This window comes from Stenella coeruleoalba (genome assembly GCF_951394435.1).
Source record: "Stenella coeruleoalba genome assembly, chromosome: 13".
Taxonomy (NCBI): domain Eukaryota; kingdom Metazoa; phylum Chordata; class Mammalia; order Artiodactyla; family Delphinidae; genus Stenella; species Stenella coeruleoalba.
In genome coordinates, this window is record NC_137159.1 from 26,150,152 (window position 1) to 26,170,024 (window position 19,873).

The window sequence follows — 19,873 nt, forward strand, 5'->3', positions numbered from 1 at the left end:
CTGGCATAATTAAAAGGTCTAAAGCTAAATCATATTACTAAAGACCAAATTTAAAGATTATGTAAATAGAACAAATGTTTAAGGGGAAATCATCTGCTTTGTTAGTTGATACTTTTCCTACTGATGCTTTAACGAATTTAATGAGCACAATTAATTGAGTTGCTAATTGTGACCTTCTTCCCATACTTTTTAAAAAAACTAACCTTAAATTCTTAGCTTGAAGTTAAGACATTTTTAGAAATGTCTACCATGACAACAACACAGGTATACCTGGGGAAAACAGTTCAGCAGAGACACTAGCCTGAGACCCAGACAAGGGTCTTCTCCATTGGGGGCCTTTGGGATAGTATCACTGGAAAGCTCGGAGCACCAAGGTGAAGACCCACTTTCCCAGATAAATTAAGATGAGTGCCTATCTCCAGCCCACACCACTCTCCTGAGCGGCAGGTTCAGTATCCGGCTGCCTCCTGGGCATGTCCATATAGCTGCCCTTTGGGATCCCCCAACTCACAGGGCCGACATTGCATCCATTACCTTTCCTCCAGACCTGCTGCTCCCCCCAGCCAATGAGTGACACCATGGTTGACCCAGATATTCACACATCATCCTTGACTCATAAATCCCAGCTTCCCCCAGTAGCCCTCATGACATGGTCCTAGTTGCCTCTCAAGCCTCATCTCCCAGTATCCCCTTTCTCAGATTCCTGTCCTCCTCACTCATCTGCATTCTGTTTTCCATCAATCCTGATCATCTTTCAGTTCTTCAAAGACGTGCTCCCTTTCAGCTCCAGCCTTTGTGCATACTGTTGCCCTTCCCGGCACACTCTTTCTCATCCACTTACCCTATTCTCCTGGTCAATTCTCTGCTCATTTTTTGGTTCTCAGCTTCCGTGTATCTACCTCTTGGGAGGCTTTCCTGACCAACCCTTCACTCTTACTGTATGCTCCTACCTTATCCAGCCTTATCATATTTCTTGGCAGTGGTTCTTAACAAGAGACGATTTTGACCACTTGGAGACATTGGGTCGCATCTAGAGACAGTTTGGGTTTTTATAACTGGGAGGTGAGGTGCTACTGAGATGCTAATAAACAACCTACCATGCACAGGATAGCCCCCTACAACAAAGGATTATCTAGCCTGAAATGTCAGTAGTGCTGAGGTTAAGAAACTCTGCTGTATGGAAATCGCCTAGTTTCTTGTGTGTATCCCCCACTAGAATGAAGATGCATTATCTTGTTTGTTCCTGGGTCCTCCATGTCTAGCACAACGCCTGATACATAGTAGGCCCTTAATAGATTTTTGAATGAATGAATGAATGAATGGTCTGACCTCTAAAAGCACCTGCTAGATCTCTGAATTAATAAATGATTGGGTGGATGAATGGACTGTCCTCTGGGAGTAGAATGGGCACAGGAACAAGCACGACCATTGGCAGCCCTGTTTTCTAGACCCTAGGGTGACAAAAGGAAGTCACATGGGACCTAGAATTAGAGAGCGATGCTTGGCAATTATGTGAGGTTGTGGAGTCAGAGATGGGGAGCAGAATTTGAGGAGGAGAGGACCTAGGATAAAGGACGAGCATTGTGGTCCTTGCTGAGATAACTGGGGTCTAACCTGTCAGAGAGGCCCCTTTCTCACACCTCTACTGAGCCTAACACTCCTCCTGCCCCCAGGGAGTGATGGAGAGTTTCCTGGGCACTGCCATGGCTGGCTCCTTGTTCTGCCTCTTCTCGGGACAGCCTCTCATCATCCTCAGCAGCACAGGGCCCATCCTCATCTTCGAGAAGCTCCTCTTCGACTTCAGCAAGTAGGTGCCCTTGGTGGCCCCCAGTGCCTGCTCTCACACTTGGGACAGTATGCCAAGGTTGGAGTAGGGGAAGAGCCCCAAGGGGGAGGTGAGGTGAGAAGGTACCAAAGCTGTCTTTACCTGTAGGAGGCACTGCCAGGTGGTCCCTCCTGATTCCCTCCGATATCTGCCTTTAAGCCACCTTAGTGCTTATTAGCACAGCCCATGGGGAGAAATCCAGGCAAGACAAGAGGAGAGAATTCACACTGCTCTGCTCATGAGCAATTATGACTTGAAAGTCAATGCAGTGAGTGTATAAAAAGTTTCAAGCTGGAGGTCAGAAGGCTATACCCTGACTCATGCAGCTCTGGGCTCAGTTGCCTCACCTACAACATTTTTAAGGTCTGCTCCAGCTGTGTCATTCTGAAATTTCCCTGTTTTTCATTCACTCTGGTGTTTGTTACCAAATGTGTAAGAACCGAAGTGTGCGAGCACCTTTCTGCCATCCCATGGGAGCCTTTCCCAGAATTCTCAAAGACCAGACAACCCCACCCAGGAACTGTCCCCATCCCCAATCCTCTTGTACTTCCTAGGAGGGCATCTGTGCCACAGGAGGGGCAGATGAGGCACCCAGGGTGGGTCTGGGGAGCCGAGCACAGCCAAGAGCCTTGGGCTGGAGGCCCTTCGATTCCCTCTGCTTTCCAGAGGCAATGGCCTGGACTACATGGAGTTCCGCCTCTGGATTGGCCTACACTCAGCTGTCCAGTGCCTTATCCTGGTGGCCACAGATGCCAGCTTTATCATCAAGTATATCACCCGCTTCACTGAGGAGGGCTTCTCCACCCTCATCAGTTTCATCTTCATCTATGATGCCATTAAGAAAATGATTGGTGCCTTCAAGTACTACCCCATCAACATGAACTTCAAGCCTGACTCTATCACCATCTACAAATGCGAGTGCGTCGCCCCTGACACAGGTGACCGGTAAACCCAGAGGTGCCCTAGGCCCCCACCCACTCCCCACTCCCCTCTAACACCCACTCCCCCTCTGCCTCTCCCCCCCACCCCGTTGTCTACTCAAAGGCAGGAGCAAGAGCCTGCTTGGGAGGGGCTGTTCATCCAAGGACTTTCTGTCCCAAAGGAGCAAATACAGGGTCTTAAACCAGTTTTTGGAAGGAAATCAAGGGGACAGGAACTCTAATGAGGATCACAATACCAGAGCCCAGGGTCGTAGTCAGGAGGAAGCAGTGATAGCGGTACCCCAGGAAGGGAAGAAGGCATGCTTGGCCTCAGTGTGGAGTAATGTGGAGGCCACACCAGTCAGAAATGCTACTCGGGCCAGAGGCCTGCTCTAGGCCAGAGGTAGACCTGATGGAGCCTGAAGTCCCTCCCAGCTCCATGAGCACATGACACCATGAGTTCTCCCTGACACATCACTGCCAGTGTGTTCACACCAGAGGGATGAACATCCCTACAGATGGGGACATGTCCAGGGTGGAGGACTAGTCAGGGTGGAGGAGGACCTGGCAACTATGTCATCAAAGAATGGTTCGAGAACCTGGGGTTATCCAGGCTTTTAGATAACCTGGGGTTATCCAGGCTTTATCCAGGCAACTATGTCATTAAAGAATGGTTCGAGAACCTGGGGTTATCCAGGCATTAAAGAATGGTTCGAGAACCTGGGGTTATCCAGGCTTTTAGAGAGGTATGAGAGAAAGTCTGTCATGACACAGAGGGGCCAGATTCACCCTGTGTAACTATAAGATGCAGAATGAGGGCTGAAGAACAAAATCTCCAGGAGCCAATCGCTGGCTGAATTCAAGGTATATCTTAACAGTGGTGGAAGCCACCACCCTGAGAGGTATTGGCCCCCTCGGGTGGTAGCAAGCTTCTTGGACACTACCTGGATATCCATCTGCCAGAGGTATCGTAAAAAGGATCCCTATGCTGGGTGGGAGGCTGAATCAACCAAATGGTCAACTCATTCCTGTGAAGTCCCTTTCTGACCAAAAAAGTGTCATCTGTAAAGTTAGGACTTTCCATAGCTGAACCACTGGCCTCTTTTGCAGTCAGAATCATGCCCCTGAGAGCTTTCAGTGGGACGTGCTCAGAGTGCCCAGGATGCTATAGAGCAGAGGCTAGAGAGCCATCCACATACCTCTTAGCACCACCAGGCTGGACTCACAGAGAAAACTGAGGTCCAGAGACACCCAAGGTCACACCAAATGTCAGTTTCCCTAGAGGATATCAATGCTGGCCCTTCCAGTCTCATGGAACGCTTGTGAGGTTTTCATATCTATACTCAGATTCAGTTGGCATTTCATATAAGTAGTTACCGTGTTGTTCAGCACCTTAATGCATACAACTGATAAAAAATATTGATAAGTCAACCAAAAATATTTGTTGCACAATTATTGTGCACTCTACTTTAGACTAGGCCTTGTAAGGATAAAGTTGTTCTGACATCAGGGAACATAGTTTTGGTTGTACCCTCTCACCCTCTGTCACTGCTCTGAATTTGTAAAGATATCAAAACAATTTTTTTCTCTTCTTCTTTTTTCTATAATTCATTTTCAGTTATTTCATTAAAACCCAGCAGTAGGTGAAGCTGTCTGTTGTCCTGAGCCAGGGCATGTTGCTTGCCCAGGGGAGTGAGGAGATCCTCCCTGCAGGCTCTTGTCATCACACTGTAGAGCAAATCCCACCTCTGTGGACTAAGCCCCATCAGGGCACTTTTGTTTTCTGCTCACACCCTCTGGACTACAGACCCATTGCACTGAACACAAACGTTCCCACAAACATGGCTTTTGGAAGTACACATCCTTAATTTCTTTCAGAAATGGTCCAAATTCTAGGGTCATATGTGGAACTTCGGCCATTCTGGGAATCATCTGTCCACAGGAGAAACCAAACATAGGGGTTCCCTAGGAACAGGGCACATCAGGTAGGATTTGAGAACTATGATAGGATCCACCTACCTCCAAATAGTGTCCCCTCTGGCCTTGCCCAGGTGCCTAATGTCACCTCATTCCTTTGGGTCATGCTATCGCCATGATTCTCAAAGTTGGTCCCTGGAAGCAGCATCAGAACTATCTGGGAACTTGTTAGAAATGCAAATTCTCAGGCACCCCCCCCCCCAGACCTGCTGAATCAGAAACTCTGGGGTAGAGACAGCTGTATATTAACAAGCCTTCTGGGTGATTCTCACGTATGCTTAAGTTTGAGAACTACTGCTCTATTAAACTGAGTCATTATTAGCAACTAGCCATAGTGAGATTAGGTTTTCAGTTTCTTCGTGGAGAGTAAAGGAACTGGAAACAGGACAAGTTAGTTTTGATTAGGAGAATATGAAAGGGAAAATTCTAGATGTTTAGGACACTGGAGAGGGGGGAGCTAACTAGGAGGGTTTCTTTCCCAGTCCATGGGCCACTCCTTTACGAACTGTTCCCTAATCCTAGTGCTACTGCAAAACCCAGTTTGACGGTGGCACACTATCACTTTGTCACTCTTTATCAGTCAGAGCTTGTTTCGGGAACGCTTCTTAATCTAATCTTGTTTCCATTGTAACTGATTTGTATTCTATTTATTGATGCTGCACACACTGACTTGGCTGCTTTCAATCCCAAGTGAGTACCACTTTGTAAACACTAGAATTTAAAAATATTTGATACTTGGACCCTTTCTAGGATTTTCCATGTTATGATTCTTCCTTCTTCATCTCAAAGTGGCTTTCAGATAAACCTCACAAAGTTCTCGATATAAAAGAATGGCAAAGCCTAAGCAGAAGACATCAAAAGAATGTCTGATCTGACAACCTTGGGCAATGGAAGCGCGTCTACACTCACCAGGCTCGAGTGTTAGCTGGGGGTCCTGTAGCATTTGTGAGGGGACCCCTGAGTCAGCCTTCCTGCTCGCCTTCCCTGCTCCATTGTTAACTGTGCATCGTGTTCTTTTGGTCAGTAGTGTGAGGAAAGGCAGCAGATGTCCCTGATTTCTCTTAAGTGAAGCGTTCTTTAGAATAGTTGTAACAAAACTCTGGGTTTGTAGAACTTCTCAGAATATTCTGCCCTAGGTCAAGACTGAATTCCTTAGCCACTCCCAGCCCCAACTGCCCCAGAAGTAGGCAACATAGAAGGGCCCTGTGATCACATCCACCCCATGACAGTTTGTTAGAGGTTGAAGGAAGCTTCAGGAATAACCTCTTATTCCCTCTGGGTTCCTAGCAGGAGTTAAATGGGGTTTGCGATGCATTTAGATTATTGCTAGCAAACTGGCTGAGCCTCCTCCCTCCCTCCTTAAATCAGCTGCAGAGGAACTGCTTAGTCAGTCTTCACTTGGAGGATGAAGGCGAGGAGAACCTGGCCCTTCTCCTCTATGCATGCAGTGCAGGAGCAAGAGAGAGGGTGACCTCCAAAGCTGCCTTTTTAATAAATGGCTGCATCCCTCAAGCAGGGGATTACAGTTCCTCTCAACTCGTCGCATGACCCCTGAAGGGAACCCTCCTCTGCTCCACTTAGGGACACTGAGGCTGGGGCAGGGGATTGTGGACAAGGGATGCAGAGTGAACAGCTGAGAGCAGCACCTCTGAGGTCCTGATTCTCCTTCAAGTCCTGGGCCCAGGTTTAATTTTCCTCAGCTAGCATTTAATGGGCAGATTAGGGAAGATACCCAACAAGTTCTTACAGGCCCAGCTGACCTGAAAAAACAAAAAACAAAAAACATAGGGACAGGGCAGGAGAGAAAGGAAGTGTATGTGGAGGGGAGCAGGGCAGGGAAGGAAGCTCGTCGTATAGAGCTGGGAGGTGTGTAGGCTCTGGGCCAGCCTGCCTGGGATGGGTAACGGCTCCCCCAAGAGTGAGTTGCGTGACCTTGGGCAATGGGCAGGTTACTTAGTCTCTCTGGGCCTCAGTTACCTCATCTTTAAAATGTGGAAATTTCTTGGGGATTTAGGAACTTAGCAAGATGACGTACGTAAGGGTTTGGCACAGTGCGTGGCAAAGACTTAAGTTCTTTGAAAATGTGAATTAAGTCTAAGAGCACAGACATTTGTCAGGCGGGTGGCAGGGATTCACAAGGCACATTATTTACCCACTTGTGTTAGCATCTCGTCTTGGCAGCAGGTTTTAAAGCCAGCCCTTCCATGTCAGACAGGAGCTGTCCTAACCTGGCCCAGCCAGACTGTCGGAGCTGTGGCCCAGGCTCCCTCCCACCACCCTTGCCCTCCCTGAGCAAAGTGAGGAGAGTGAAGGGTGCAGCTGCCCTCACAATGAAAGCCAGTCCTTGTCTCTAAGGAGCTGGAAGGAAATGGGAAAGAGTGGGGCCCGGGGTGGGGTGCAGGATCCCCACCCAGCAGGTGCTGACCCTTCCCCATGTCCTGTGCTCATCCACAGCGAACACAACCGCATTCAATGCTTCAGCCACGTCGCCACCCAACACCAACACTTCTCTGGTAAGTCCTTTCTTCATGTCAGACATGCAAGGGCTTCTGTTTGTGGGGAGATTGAGAAGATTTGGGAAACTTAGACCAGACTTGCAGAGATTAACCCTGCTGCATACCCACACCAGGGTCACCCGCAGAGCTGTGAAAATGAATATTTTTAAGTATATACTGTCAAAATCCTATTTTGTCTCATTTTTTTAAATCCTTGTGCCAAGCCTCCCCCTCCTCTCTCCCCCCCCCCCACACACACACGCACACGACGGGGGTGGGGGGGGCGGGGGGGGGTGGGGTGGGGTGGGGTTGAGGTGAGGAATGGTAAGTAGGGCTGTGCAAGGCTGTAAACTTTCCCGCCCATCTTTCTGCCTTCTTCCCTGCCTTTGTACCGAGGACTCCCAGTTCCTAACCAACAATGCTACCTTGCAGCCCCAGAAAGCTTATTATTGCTCCCCCCTCTCTGAATCTGATCTGTCCTTTGCACTCACGTGTCTCTGAGGGCCCCTGGTCTGGTCTGCCTTTCCCAATAATGATGAGCAGCGGCCGTCAGGAGAAGACACCTAGCCTAAGTGGCACTAACGGTGGGAAGTAGAAAACCAGGTGAAGGGTAGCACCTGGTAGGTACTGGGAGGAGAATTTCGGACTTTTAGTGTCCCTAAGCTTGCCTCTTAACTTACCCCTGCACAGGCAGCTGACTGCTCAGTGGCAATTTAACCTAAGATTTTCTCAAATATCTGATTTTGAGGGAGGAAAAATGGAGTCAGTCAGTGCCTATGTATGAATACTTACTATGTGTAAGGCGCTGTGTGCGGGCGATGTGATGGTTCGAAAAACATCTAAGAAACAAATGTGGTCCTTGCCCTCCAACCTGCTTGTAATATGCATGTGGAGATTAACCTGAAAAAGTAACGGGCAGCACAAGTAGAGCGTGCCGTGCGTCAAATATAGGTCAAATGCATCCTTCCAGCAGTGGAGGCAGGACGCACTCTGCAAACTAGAGAAGAAAGCCTCATGGAGAAAGTAGAACGCGATCTGGTCTTGAAGGTTGGGAAAGTTGGTTCCATAGAGAATAGCACATTCCAAGCCTAGGGACCAGCATAGACAGAAGGGCACAAGAGGAAAAGCACAAAATCTGTCCTGAGGACAGTGGGTGGACCAGTCCTGCTGAGACAGAGTGAGGGTGGGGCATCACACAGGGAAATCAGGAGAAATAAGTCAAGACAGAGATGTTGGGCCAGACCAGTGGGGCAGTAGAGGCACGGCTACATTGCGGGGGGCATTCGCATTGTCTTGGTCTGTTGATCCCCATTCTATTGGTCTATTGATCTAAGCAGGCCCAGGGCCAGCTAAGATTCAAAGGGGAATCACCTTTTGATGGGAGGACGGTTGATGTCACATCACAGAGGAGTGTGGACACAGGGAGCCATGATCCACTGGGGACTGTTATTATATCAAACTACCACACTTCTCTTAATACAAACATACATTATGGCTAGTTGCAAACATCTGTTTACTTCATTATGTAGGTTCCTGAATATTTGCACATTTATTTTTCAAAATATAAATTAAATTTTATTATACATTACTCTCCTTCTATTACACTTAGAAACATATATATTAATATACATGTGTGAATATAGATATATAAATATATGTACCTATACATACTTAGGAACATAAATAAGAATATATATAGGAATGTGTAATATATATATATATATATATATATATATATATATATATAATTGTTTTGTGTGCCCTGGATTTTAGGCATCTGGGACACCAAAGGTCAAGTGACTGAAGTGATTAACCCAAGAGAGGTCTGACAAGGGTGGGGTGTGAGCCCCTTTCCTTCTTCTGTGCACACAAAAAGTGTGTGCATAGAAGAAGGAAAGGGGAGGATAAATGTGAGACACTCCAGGAAGGAGTTGTGGACAGGACCCATGGTTGATTGACTGAGATGGGAGCCAGTCCTGCACTTTTCCTCCTCACTCACAAAGCAGTACATCCTAGAACACAATGAAGAAGCACACGTCAGCTCCTAACCTTCCCAGGGAACCTCCTGCTTGTCATTCCTTGAAACAGCCTGTTCCCTGGACCATCACTCTGTTGCTGGGCACTATCATGGGGCAGGAGGGCTGGGGCCCCTTGGAGGGTGGGAGGGGTGCGTGGGCTGTCTGGAAACTGCAGTGGGGAGGAAACAGCTGACCTCCCAGGAAGGCCCTGACTGTTTCTCTCCTGTCTTGGTCTACAAGTACAACCCCCTTAACCTCACAGCGTTGGACTGGTCCCTGCTGAGCAAAAAGGAGTGTTTGAACTATGGTGGGCGCCTACTCGGGAATTCCTGCCAGTTCATCCCAGACTTGGCACTCATGTCCTTCATCCTTTTCTTCGGGACATACTCCATGACCCTGACCCTGAAGAAGTTCAAATTCAGCCGCTATTTCCCTACCAAGGTAACTTCACCCTACAGTCAGACAGTTCACATGGAAGCCACCACTGAGTCCCTGAGAGGGTTCTGGTCCAACTGTTGGAATGGACACCACATCAGCACTTGCTCACTGAGGTTTTTTTCAAGTTAAGAGCACAGACTTTGGATCAGAGAGAACTGGGTTCCCTTGTTGTCAAGCCCCATGGCAACACTTGATATTGTCAGACTTTTATCTTTAGCCTAGTAGTATATTGTGGGTTTTTTCCTTTTATTTTCCCAATGACTAATGAAGTTGAAAATCTTATCATGTGTTTAATGGACATATGACCATTGACTTTCTTTTTTCTTTTTATACTGAGTTGTAATTTTAAAAGAAGTGACTTATAAAGAAGTCACTGTTATCTTTTTTAAGATCTTTATTGGAGTATAATTGCTTTACAATGGTGTGTTAATTTCTGCTTTATAACAAAGTGAATCAGCTATACATATACATATGTCCCCATATCTCTTCCCTCTTGCGTCTCCCTCCCTCCCACCCTCCCTATCACACCCCTCTAGGTGGTCACAAAGCACAGAGCTGATCTCCCCGTGCTATGCAGCTGCTTCCCATTAGCTATCAATTTTACATTTGGTAGTGTATATATGTCCATGCCACTCTCTCACTTTGTTCCAGCTTACCCTTCCCCCTCCTCGTGTCCTCAAGTCCATTCTCTAGTAGGTCTGCATCTTTATTCCTGTCCTGCCCCTAGGTTTTTCATGACCATTTCTTTTTTTTTAATATTCCATATATATGTGTTAGCATACAGTATTTGTTTTTCTCTTTCTGACTTACTTCACTCTGTATGACAGACTCTAGACGACCATTGACTTTCTTCTTTTAAGAGCCTGTTTAAATCTCTTGCACATTTTCATCTGGGTTGTCTGTCTTTTTCTTTCCAATTTGCAACTCTTTATATATTCTGGATAGAAACATTTTTGTGATCATATGTGTTGCAAATATCTTCTGCTCTATGACTGACCTTTTTACTTTCTTAATGGTATCTTTTGATTAATAGAAATTCTTAGCTTCACTGTAATCAAATATATCCAATTTTTTATACTTCTTTTCTTTGTTTATACTTCTTTTCTTTTTTACATCTTTATTGGAGTATAATTGCTTTACAATGTTGTGTTAGTTTCTGCTGTACAACAAAGTGAATCAGCTATATGCATACATATATCCCCTCCCTCTTGAGCCTCCCACCCACCCTCCCTATCCTACCGTCTAGGTCCTCACAAAGCACTGAGCTGATCTCCCTGCCAGCACTATTTTTTTTTTTTAAAGACCATCCTTTTCCCACTACTCTGCAGTGCTTCCCTTGCCATATATCAAATGTTCACATGTGATGGGATCTGTTTCAAGGTTCTTTACTCTGTTTCACTGATTTATTCGTATGCCAATATCACAGTCTTCATTTCTAAAACTAATAATAAGTCTGTATATCTTACAGACCAAACTTTCTCTCTTTGTCCTTCTTTTTCAATAATGCCTTGGCCCTTTGTATTTCCACATAAATTTTAGAATCTTAAATTTCACCAAAATAAAAACTTATTGGAATATTGATAGAATTATATTGACTCTAAATGTCAATTTGGGGAGAATTTACACCTCTCAAATTCTGAGTCTTCTAATCCTTGAATATGGTATACCTTGCATTTATTAAGGTCTTTTATTTATTTATTTTATTTATTTATCTTTGGCTGCGTTGCATCTTCGTTGCTGCACACGGCTTTCTCTAGTTGTGGCGAGTGGGAGCTACTCTTCTTTGCGGTGCGAGGGCTTCTCATTGCGGTGGCTTCTCTTGTTGCAGAGCATGGGCTCTAGGTGCGCGGGCTTCAGTATTTGTGGTGCACGGGCTCAGTAGTTGTGGCTCATGGGCTCTAGAGCACAGGCTCAGTAATTGTGGTGCACGGGCTTAGTTGCTCCACAGCCATGTGGGATCTTCCTGAAGCAGGGCTCGAACCCGTGTCCCCTGCATTGGCAGGCGAGTTCTTAACCACTGTGCCACCAGGGAAGTCCCTATTAAGGTCTTTTTTTTCTCTCTCTCCATAATATTTTGTAGGTTTTGATCTTGAGGTCTTGCACATTTTTTATTTTTTTATTTTTTTTGCGGTACGCGGGCCTCTCACCGTTGTGGCCTCTCCCGCCGCAGAGCACAGGCTCCGGACGCGCAGGCTCAGCGGCCATGGCTCACGCGCCCAGCCGCTTCGCGGCATGTGGGATCCTCCCAGACCGGGGCACGAACCCGTGTCCCCTGCATCGGCAGGCGGACTCTCAACCACTGCGCCACCAGGGAAGCCGGAGGTCTTGCACATTTTTGATTAGATTTATTCCTAGGTACTTGATTTTTTATTTTTTACCTATTGTAAATGCTAACTGCTATTTTAATTTCATTTTCTAACTGTTTTGTGGCTAGAATAAATAATTTATTAATCAAAACAGCACTTGCATATGTAAGCAAGTTATGAAGTGAGGAGGGGCACTGGGAAGATTTTTAGCAATGCTCTTCTAACAGAAACCACATGCACACTCTTCTAAAGCCATCTTAAATAAATTTTCTACTACAACTACTACCAATAATAATAGTGATGATGATGAAAAATATCTTTGATATGAATAATTGAATTTTTGCCAATATTTTGTAAAGACTAAATAAAAGACTTTTGGGGAAGATTTACAAAATACAAACTGAGCAAAAAATAGTGTACTTGCAACACGAATGCATCCTCAAGACAAATTCCCTCCCTTCCTTCCAACTTCCAACCAGATCATATCCCTAAGTTGCCTTTTATATAAAAATTCCAGAGCAGTGACTGCATCTGAGAATATCTATTGCCTGAAGGATGAAATAAAATTCATGTTAGTGTCATATTCTTTTATCACCACCTTTTTTTTCCCCTCAAATTAATACTTACAAAGTGCCATGTTGCTACCTGGAATTTAGTGTTGCAGAGAAGAATGAGATCGTACCATTTCAGAGCCATCAGTTTGGTAAAAACACAAAGGACTTGGAAAACCAAGTATTGGAAATGAAAAGTGATGGGTGGGAGTGTCACCAGGTTCATCCAACTTAGAGAGTGACTGGCACTCTCTGAGATAGCTGAAGATGGGTCTTCTGACTCTGGAGCTCAAGCTCTCAGCAGCTCTCCTCTTCACTGCTGGAGGATGGGGTCTGCCTGGAGTGGGCAGGAGCTTCTCTGACTTGCTCATCTCTTTTCTGCAGGTTCGGGCCCTAGTAGCTGACTTTTCCATCATTTTCTCCATCCTGCTGTTCTGTGGAATTGATGCCTGTTTTGGCCTGGCAACCCCCAAGCTGCTCGTGCCCAGCGTTATCAAGGTTTGCCCAGGACCCCTGCTCTGTGCATTCTCTCCTCCTGCCCACCAGTTGCAGATCCTTTCCCCTCTATGCTGATCAAATTTTTATGTGCTCAGCCACGTAACCACGTGGGTTCTCTGTATGCTCCACCCTTCCCACACGGCCTGCTAGGGGCGGTCCTTTGAGAGAGTGGTTTCCTCAAACCACATATATCCACGATGAACTCCTGCTGTGTAGCCACAGGATGGGGAAGGTGCTGGAATCTACTCTCCAGCCCAGCTGAAGCCCCTTGATTTCCACTTACAGGTTTACAATTCCCTCGCTCATGGCAGTCTACAAGTTGGGCCATCTTCTGAAAATGATCATTTAAAACAGTGATCCTCGGGAGTTCCCTGGTGGCCTAGTGGTTAGGATTCTGGGCGTTCACTGCCATGGTTCATTCCCTGGTCGGGGAACTGAGATCCCGCAAGCCATGCGGCGAGGCCAAAAACAAACAAACAAAAAAAACAAAACAGTGATCCTCAAAGTGTGGTCCCCAGACCAGCATCTCGCCCTCATCTGGGAACTTGTTAGAAATGCAAATTATCAGCTCTACTCGAAACCCATGGAATCAGAAAGTCTGGGGGTGGGGTTCAGGGCTTTGAATTTAACAAGCCCTCCAGGAGATTCTGGGGCCTGCTTAAGTTTGGGAACCACTGCTTCAGAATTTCCCATTAGTCTAGAGTTGGTGCTATTTGCTTGTAGCTCTGCGTGAGCCCTGCTCCCTCACAAGGAGCTCGACCCGTCTAAACTGGACTGGGAGGTACAGGTTCTAGAACTGACCCTCCCTGCCTTTGAGGGCTTGACCTTCGCAATATTATTTCAGCTTAAACATCTCATAAAACTCATGTTGGCCTTGAAATGTAAAGTACTGCTTTCTCTGAAGTAAACAAAAGGTAGACTTCAGCCCAGCTCCTGCACAGATAATCCTTTACTCTTAATATGCAAGTCTAAATTAATGTTCGGTGTTTTACAGACAATTCTATAACCTCCCCCAGACAGATGACTCAGAGAAGAGGCAGAAAGCATCAGGCACTGGGCCCATCATTTTCTTTTTTCTTGCTGTTGGGCCTCATTGCCAGTTCTTGTTAACATCTTTTGCAATTAGTGACCACGAGCTCTCTACCAATGCCCCCTGACTCTGCACCTCCCTGTTTCCCAGACAAGCCCATGGCGGCTGCAGCAAATCATCTCCTTTGTTCTGTAGACACCACTGCCCTTCCCAGGTCTGTGCCTCCGGGGTCTCTCTAAAGTTGCAGGTGCCTAATGTCTTTAAGGGATAAGATTGCACTTGAAAAGTACCCCAGGTGTGGGAATAGCGGGAAGTCTGGGAGAGCGGGCTAGACAACAAGTGCACCGGGACAAGGGAGAGAGAAAAGGGCCTTCTCCTTTGCTCTGCTCAGCCCACGCGGCCTGATCGAGGCTGGTTCGTGGCCCCCTTTGGGAAGAACCCATGGTGGGTGTACCTGGTAAGCATCCTGCCCGCCCTGCTGGTGACCATCCTGATCTTCATGGACCAGCAGATCACGGCCGTCATAGTCAACCGGAAGGAGAACAAGCTGAGGGTAAGGCTGGTGCTAGGAGGAGGGGCACAATCTCTTTCTTCCCACAGAGTCAGAAGGAATGAAGGAGGGAGGAGGTGCTTCTTTCAAAATGTTGGGCCATTTGTGAAGCAAAATATGAGGGCAGAAGACTGGAGTTCCGGGGGTGGGGAGAATGTGACCTCCAGATGTGGGTAAGGCCAGAAGGGCCAGCGGAGAGGCTCCAGGGACCAGGACCAAGCCCAGGATGGGCCACTGGGCACGGCTCCTTGCTTCTCCCAAAGTGACCCTCCCGCTCTGTCTCCTGACAGTGAACTTGGGAGTCTGAACAGATCCTAACAAGGGGATTTTGACCCGGAACCATAAGGCAGAGGGGCATCCATGCCTTCCTGGCCCCGCCAACCGTCCTCCCTGCCTCTGAGTCTGAGGAGACGCAGACTAGTCTCTCCCCCATCCCAGCCTGGGTCACTCTCGGCTTGGTCTAGGCCGGCCCCACCTGGGATCCCTCATTAGGGAACTATAGAGATACTGGGCTGCTGGGTAGGAGAACTTCTTCCCAAGGACCCAAATCCAGGGCCTCTCCAAGCCTGAACACCCCTCTCCTCCCTTACCTGCGTCCGTTCCCTGGTTCACCAAACCCTGGGGTTGGTGAGGCCTGGTCACCTCAGGGTGGCAGTCCTCTCAGGGTGCCGTGTAGAAGCCCACGGGGAGCCCTCAACACATGTTCCACACAATGGCTGCCTTGGGAGAGCTCTGTCTCCCCCACCCCACCCCAACAGGTGGTTGGGAACTGGCTCCCTAGACAGCTTCCTCCCTCCCACTGCCCCTGCAGAAGGCTGCTGGCTACCATCTGGACCTGTTCTGGGTGGGCATCCTCATGGCTCTCTGCTCCTTCATGGGGCTCCCCTGGTACGTGGCTGCCACGGTCATCTCCATCGCCCACATCGACAGCCTCAAGATGGAGACGGAGACCAGCGCCCCCGGGGAGCAGCCGCAGTTCCTGGGGGTCAGGTAGGTGGTGGTCAGGGCCCGAGGACCACCTGGGCAGGAGGGGTCAGATTGGGGGTAGTGGGGAGAGAAAGCAGGTTTTTCTTACCATCAAGGTATTTGGGTGAATAGGGCCCCTTCTCTAACAACCCAGGAACCACAGGGATAGGAGTGATATCCCTGAAGGGAGGGAAGAGGGAGACGAAGAGTCAGTTTTAAGCGGTGCTTTCTTCTTAATAGATTCCAGTCAGTACACCCCAGCCCCTACACATGCTCTCACCTCTCACCTGTACAGGCTGCTCAAGAGTTCCCACAGAGCCCCTTCTGACCTGACTCTTTGTCTCCTCTTCAAGACTCCCTAGCCATGCCGTCCCCCAAATAAGCCAAAGCAGGGTTCGGGTCCTGCTCAATCTCCATTCCTCCAGAAAGCCTTTCCAGGACCACTCCCACCCCCTGGGCTGTGGCCCATGGCCTGTCACTTCCGTTCCTTCACTCGCCCCTCCTCTCATGCGAATGTTTCAGGCAGGGAAGCGCATCTTCCACCCCTTCGGACCTCTGGGGTGAGCCCACATCAGACCCTGGCATTCTCATACATGGCTGTCCTAAGAGCTTCTCCTCACTACCTCGGAATTCCTGGGCTGCCCGGCCAGCCCTGAGCAAGGTTCCTATGGTCAGGGCAAGGTCCCCTCCCCAACCCCTGAGCCCCAGATGGCTGGGCCTGAGCAATCTGCCCCAGAGCCCCAAGCTTCCCCTGGACTTGTGCCTGGGTCTGAGCACTCCAGAAAACATACCTGCCCTCCAGCCCCTGATACCTGCTCTGCCAGCAGCCAGGCCCCATTCCCTTAAATCCTCATCTGTCGTGCTTCACAAGCGTGGGATCTTATTATAATCAAAAGGCAGGGATAATGAGCACTTCATATCCCACTTCATCCTCACAACAACCCCTGAAGTGCATGCCATTAGTCATGTTCTACTAATGCTGAAGACATTTAGGGCCTTGCCTGATGCCACACAGCTAGTAAGTGGCAGAGCCAGGATTCAACCCAAGCTGGTCTGGCTCAAGCACCCCCTGTTAGCCACTGCACTGGATAACCTCCTGAACGCCCCTACAAATGCCCTCACCTCAGTTGGATTCCCTCTCTTCCCATGTGCCAGGCAGCTGGTCCTCACGTCACTGGTTTACTCTCTGGAATGGGGCAGCAAGGCAGAGGCCAGAGCCTTGGACACAACCTTCAAGTGCCCACAGAGGGCTGGAATGGTCATGGAGCATCTCCCAATCCACCCTGACCATGTGTTCTTTTCTGCCAGGGAACAGAGAGTGACCGGCACCATTGTCTTCATCCTGACAGGGATCTCTGTCTTCCTGGCTCCCATCCTGCAGGTGAGGCTCTGCACCCTCTGCTAGGGCCCTGTCCGCCCGAGAAGGCACTGATCCGATGCCTCAGAGGGGGGAACGGCCTCCCCACAAGGCCCCTAAAAAGGCAGGATCCTATTAGGCCAGACATGTTTCATCATTATTACTGTTTTCTGTAATGTTGCATCCTTTATTATCAGCAGCAGGCCATCCTCACTGCTCTTTCCCACCCCTCCCAGGGTCCACCCTCACCTTTCTGAAGGACACTTCCCACAGACATTTCTGCCAGTTTCCATCCTTGCTTAAATCAGTAGCTTCTCAAGCTGGTTGTGTTTCCACGTTGTGGTTTATGGCCTCCTTGCTCACCTAGTTTCTGAAGTTTAAAACTTGCAGGGGAGAGGGAGGCTTCTGTCCTTGTTCTTGGGGCCTGTTTTCTGCTCCTCTGTTGCATGTCTTGGGCGCATAGGTGACTTTTTCCCACACTGTTCGAAGCCCCTCTTGCTCATGTCCTTCCAGATCAGCTGGAAGAGATGATAGCAATGGGGTGTGCATTTGGAGCATGGGTCCCCCAGAAAGGCTTTCCATTCCAGCCTTTCACCTGTTGTATTAGTCTGCTCTGGGTGCCACAACAAAAGGCCACAAACTGGGTGGCTTAAACTAGACATTTATGTTCTAGAAGTAGATCATGGTCTTTCCTCATGTGTGCACGTCTGTGTCCTATGTAATGTGTCCTGTGTCTCTTCTTATAAGGACCAGTTGTATTGAATTAGGCTTCATCCATGTGACTTAATTTTACCTTAATTACCTCTTTAAAGGACCTATCTCCAAATTCAATCACATTCTGAGGTACTAGAGGTTAAGACTTTAACATATGAATTTGCCTGGGCGGGGGGTGGGGGGGGTTGGGGGGGTGGGGGTCGGTTAAGGTGCAATGGCTCTTTGGCAGCCTCTCCACAAAAGTAGACATTCCCTGGCCATTTAAAATACTCTTATTAAATAAACAAAATGCCTGCCCCCCACCCCCTGTATGCAATCTGTTTCCTGCCAAATGGAAACATCCGTTAAAAAAATACCCAACCTCAAACCTGTTTGGTTGTGCCCAGCACCAGTTCTCAAGCCAGAAATATTTTCCATTGTAAACAAATGAATTAACATCATGGTTCTTTAGTCTTCATTGTTTTACAAACTTACCGCGAATGAGCTTGTAAAAAGATATTCAAAGGGGAAACTAGCTGCAAAAGATTGGGTGACTACAATTTAGCTTAATTCAAGAAAGGAAAGCCTTCTGAAGGCATTAAGGGAAAGGGCCACTGACAGATCATGACGCGGAGTCTTAACCACTGCGCCACCAGGGAAGTCCCCTGCTGCAGTTTTCGGCACAAATGTTGTAACTTCCAAGCTGTAGACTGTATTTCCGTATTAATTTATGCATCTTATAAAAACAAATGGCGGGGGCTTCCCTGGTGGTGCAGTGGTTAAGAATCCGCCTGCCAATGCAGGGGACACGGGTTCGAGCCCTGGGGAAGATCCCACATGCCGCGGAGCAACTAAGCCCGTGTGCCACAACTACTGAAGCCCGCACACCTAGAGCCCGTGCTCCACAGCAAGAGAAGCCGCACCAATGAGAAGCCCAAGCACTGCAATGAGGAGTAGCCCCCACTCACCGCAACTAGAGAAAGCCCGCCTGCAGCAACGAAGACCCAAAGCAGCCAAAAATAAATAAATAAAATTATTTTTTAAATGGGGGAATTCCCTGGCAGTCCAGTGGTTAGTTAGGACTTGGCACTTTCACTGCAGTGGCCCGGGTTCGATTCCTGGTCAGGGAACTAAGATCCTGTAAGTCTCCCAGCACAGCCAAAAAAACCCTAAATGGGCTTTATAACTAGGATAAGATGCCAGATATGGGGAAATATTCATTATTGCTTTGGCTGTAATGAAAAAGTTTTTATGGGGTTTATTATAGCTCCAAATGCTCTGATATTGTCTTCGCATTCAATCACAAAAGGATATGAAAAATTTGCCTGCTCATGTTCTTTTACAGTGAGAGGAAAAATATATATAATCATTTTATTTAACCATTAATCTATTTGATAAGTTTTATAGCATGGAAGACATCTAGATTTTTCGTGAATATAAGATTTAAGATTTCTGATTAGATTGTATCAAGGTGTATATCAAGGATTTCAAAATTGTTAGGTGATTAAAGCATTATCACTAGCTGACACCAGTACTAAATATTAGATTGATTTTAGGTAAAGGAGAGATGTTTGGTATAGCCAGTTAAAGAAAAATACAACTTAATCCAGATCTGTATTCTTAGATTTAATCCCAGAATTTATTACCAATCAAGAAAATTTTCCATAAAACTTGTTTAACTTTTTGCAACTGTAAGTTTGCCTCGTTCTGTCAAATTAGGCATAGCCAAGTACTAGACACATAGAGAACTTACATTAGAGAGCTGTCTACCCAAGACCATACTTTAGTTGAAATTTTTCATTCTTATTTATGTAGCCAACAGAAGAGAGGTCCCTCTGATGCTACAAATTTAGGGGGTGCAAGTTGGATCCTAGTTACTAGGATCCAACTTTTATTTTTAATATTTTTGTTAATTTTTATTTTAATTAATTTTTAAATTAATTTTATTTTATTAATTTTTAATTTTAATTAATTTTTCTATATCACTTATTTTATTAATTTTTATTAATTAATTATTAATTTTTCTATATCACTTATTAACTTCACCTATTTTTGTACCAGTTCCTCCAGTCGAGTTCTGTTCCAGGGCTTCTCAAATTTTAATATGTATTCAGAACTAGAACAAAAAATTTCACAATTTGTATGGAAACACAAAAGACGCCAAATAGCCAAAGCAATCTTGAGAAAGAAAAACAGAGCTGGAGGAATCAGGCTCCCTGACTTCAGACTCTACTACAAAGCTACAGTAA

The 19,873-nt window shown here is 47.1% G+C and overlaps 1 protein-coding gene across 9 annotated transcripts in view; it reads left to right on the forward strand.

Annotated features, from left to right (window-relative positions):
- SLC4A5 (solute carrier family 4 member 5) overlaps window positions 1-19,873 on the forward strand; it is a 132,270-nt gene that overhangs the window by 96,945 nt on the left and 15,452 nt on the right. For all 9 annotated transcript variants that reach the window (XM_079940312.1, XM_079940305.1, XM_079940309.1 and 6 more), the window contains 8 exons: window positions 1,674-1,807; window positions 2,492-2,763; window positions 7,177-7,235; window positions 9,476-9,676; window positions 12,915-13,028; window positions 14,450-14,611; window positions 15,420-15,598; window positions 16,883-16,955. In XM_079940312.1, the coding sequence (XP_079796438.1) occupies window positions 1,674-1,807; window positions 2,492-2,763; window positions 7,177-7,235; window positions 9,476-9,676; window positions 12,915-13,028; window positions 14,450-14,611; window positions 15,420-15,598; window positions 16,883-16,955 (1,194 nt within the window). The remainder of the gene's footprint in view (window positions 1-1,673; window positions 1,808-2,491; window positions 2,764-7,176; window positions 7,236-9,475; window positions 9,677-12,914; window positions 13,029-14,449; window positions 14,612-15,419; window positions 15,599-16,882; window positions 16,956-19,873) is intronic.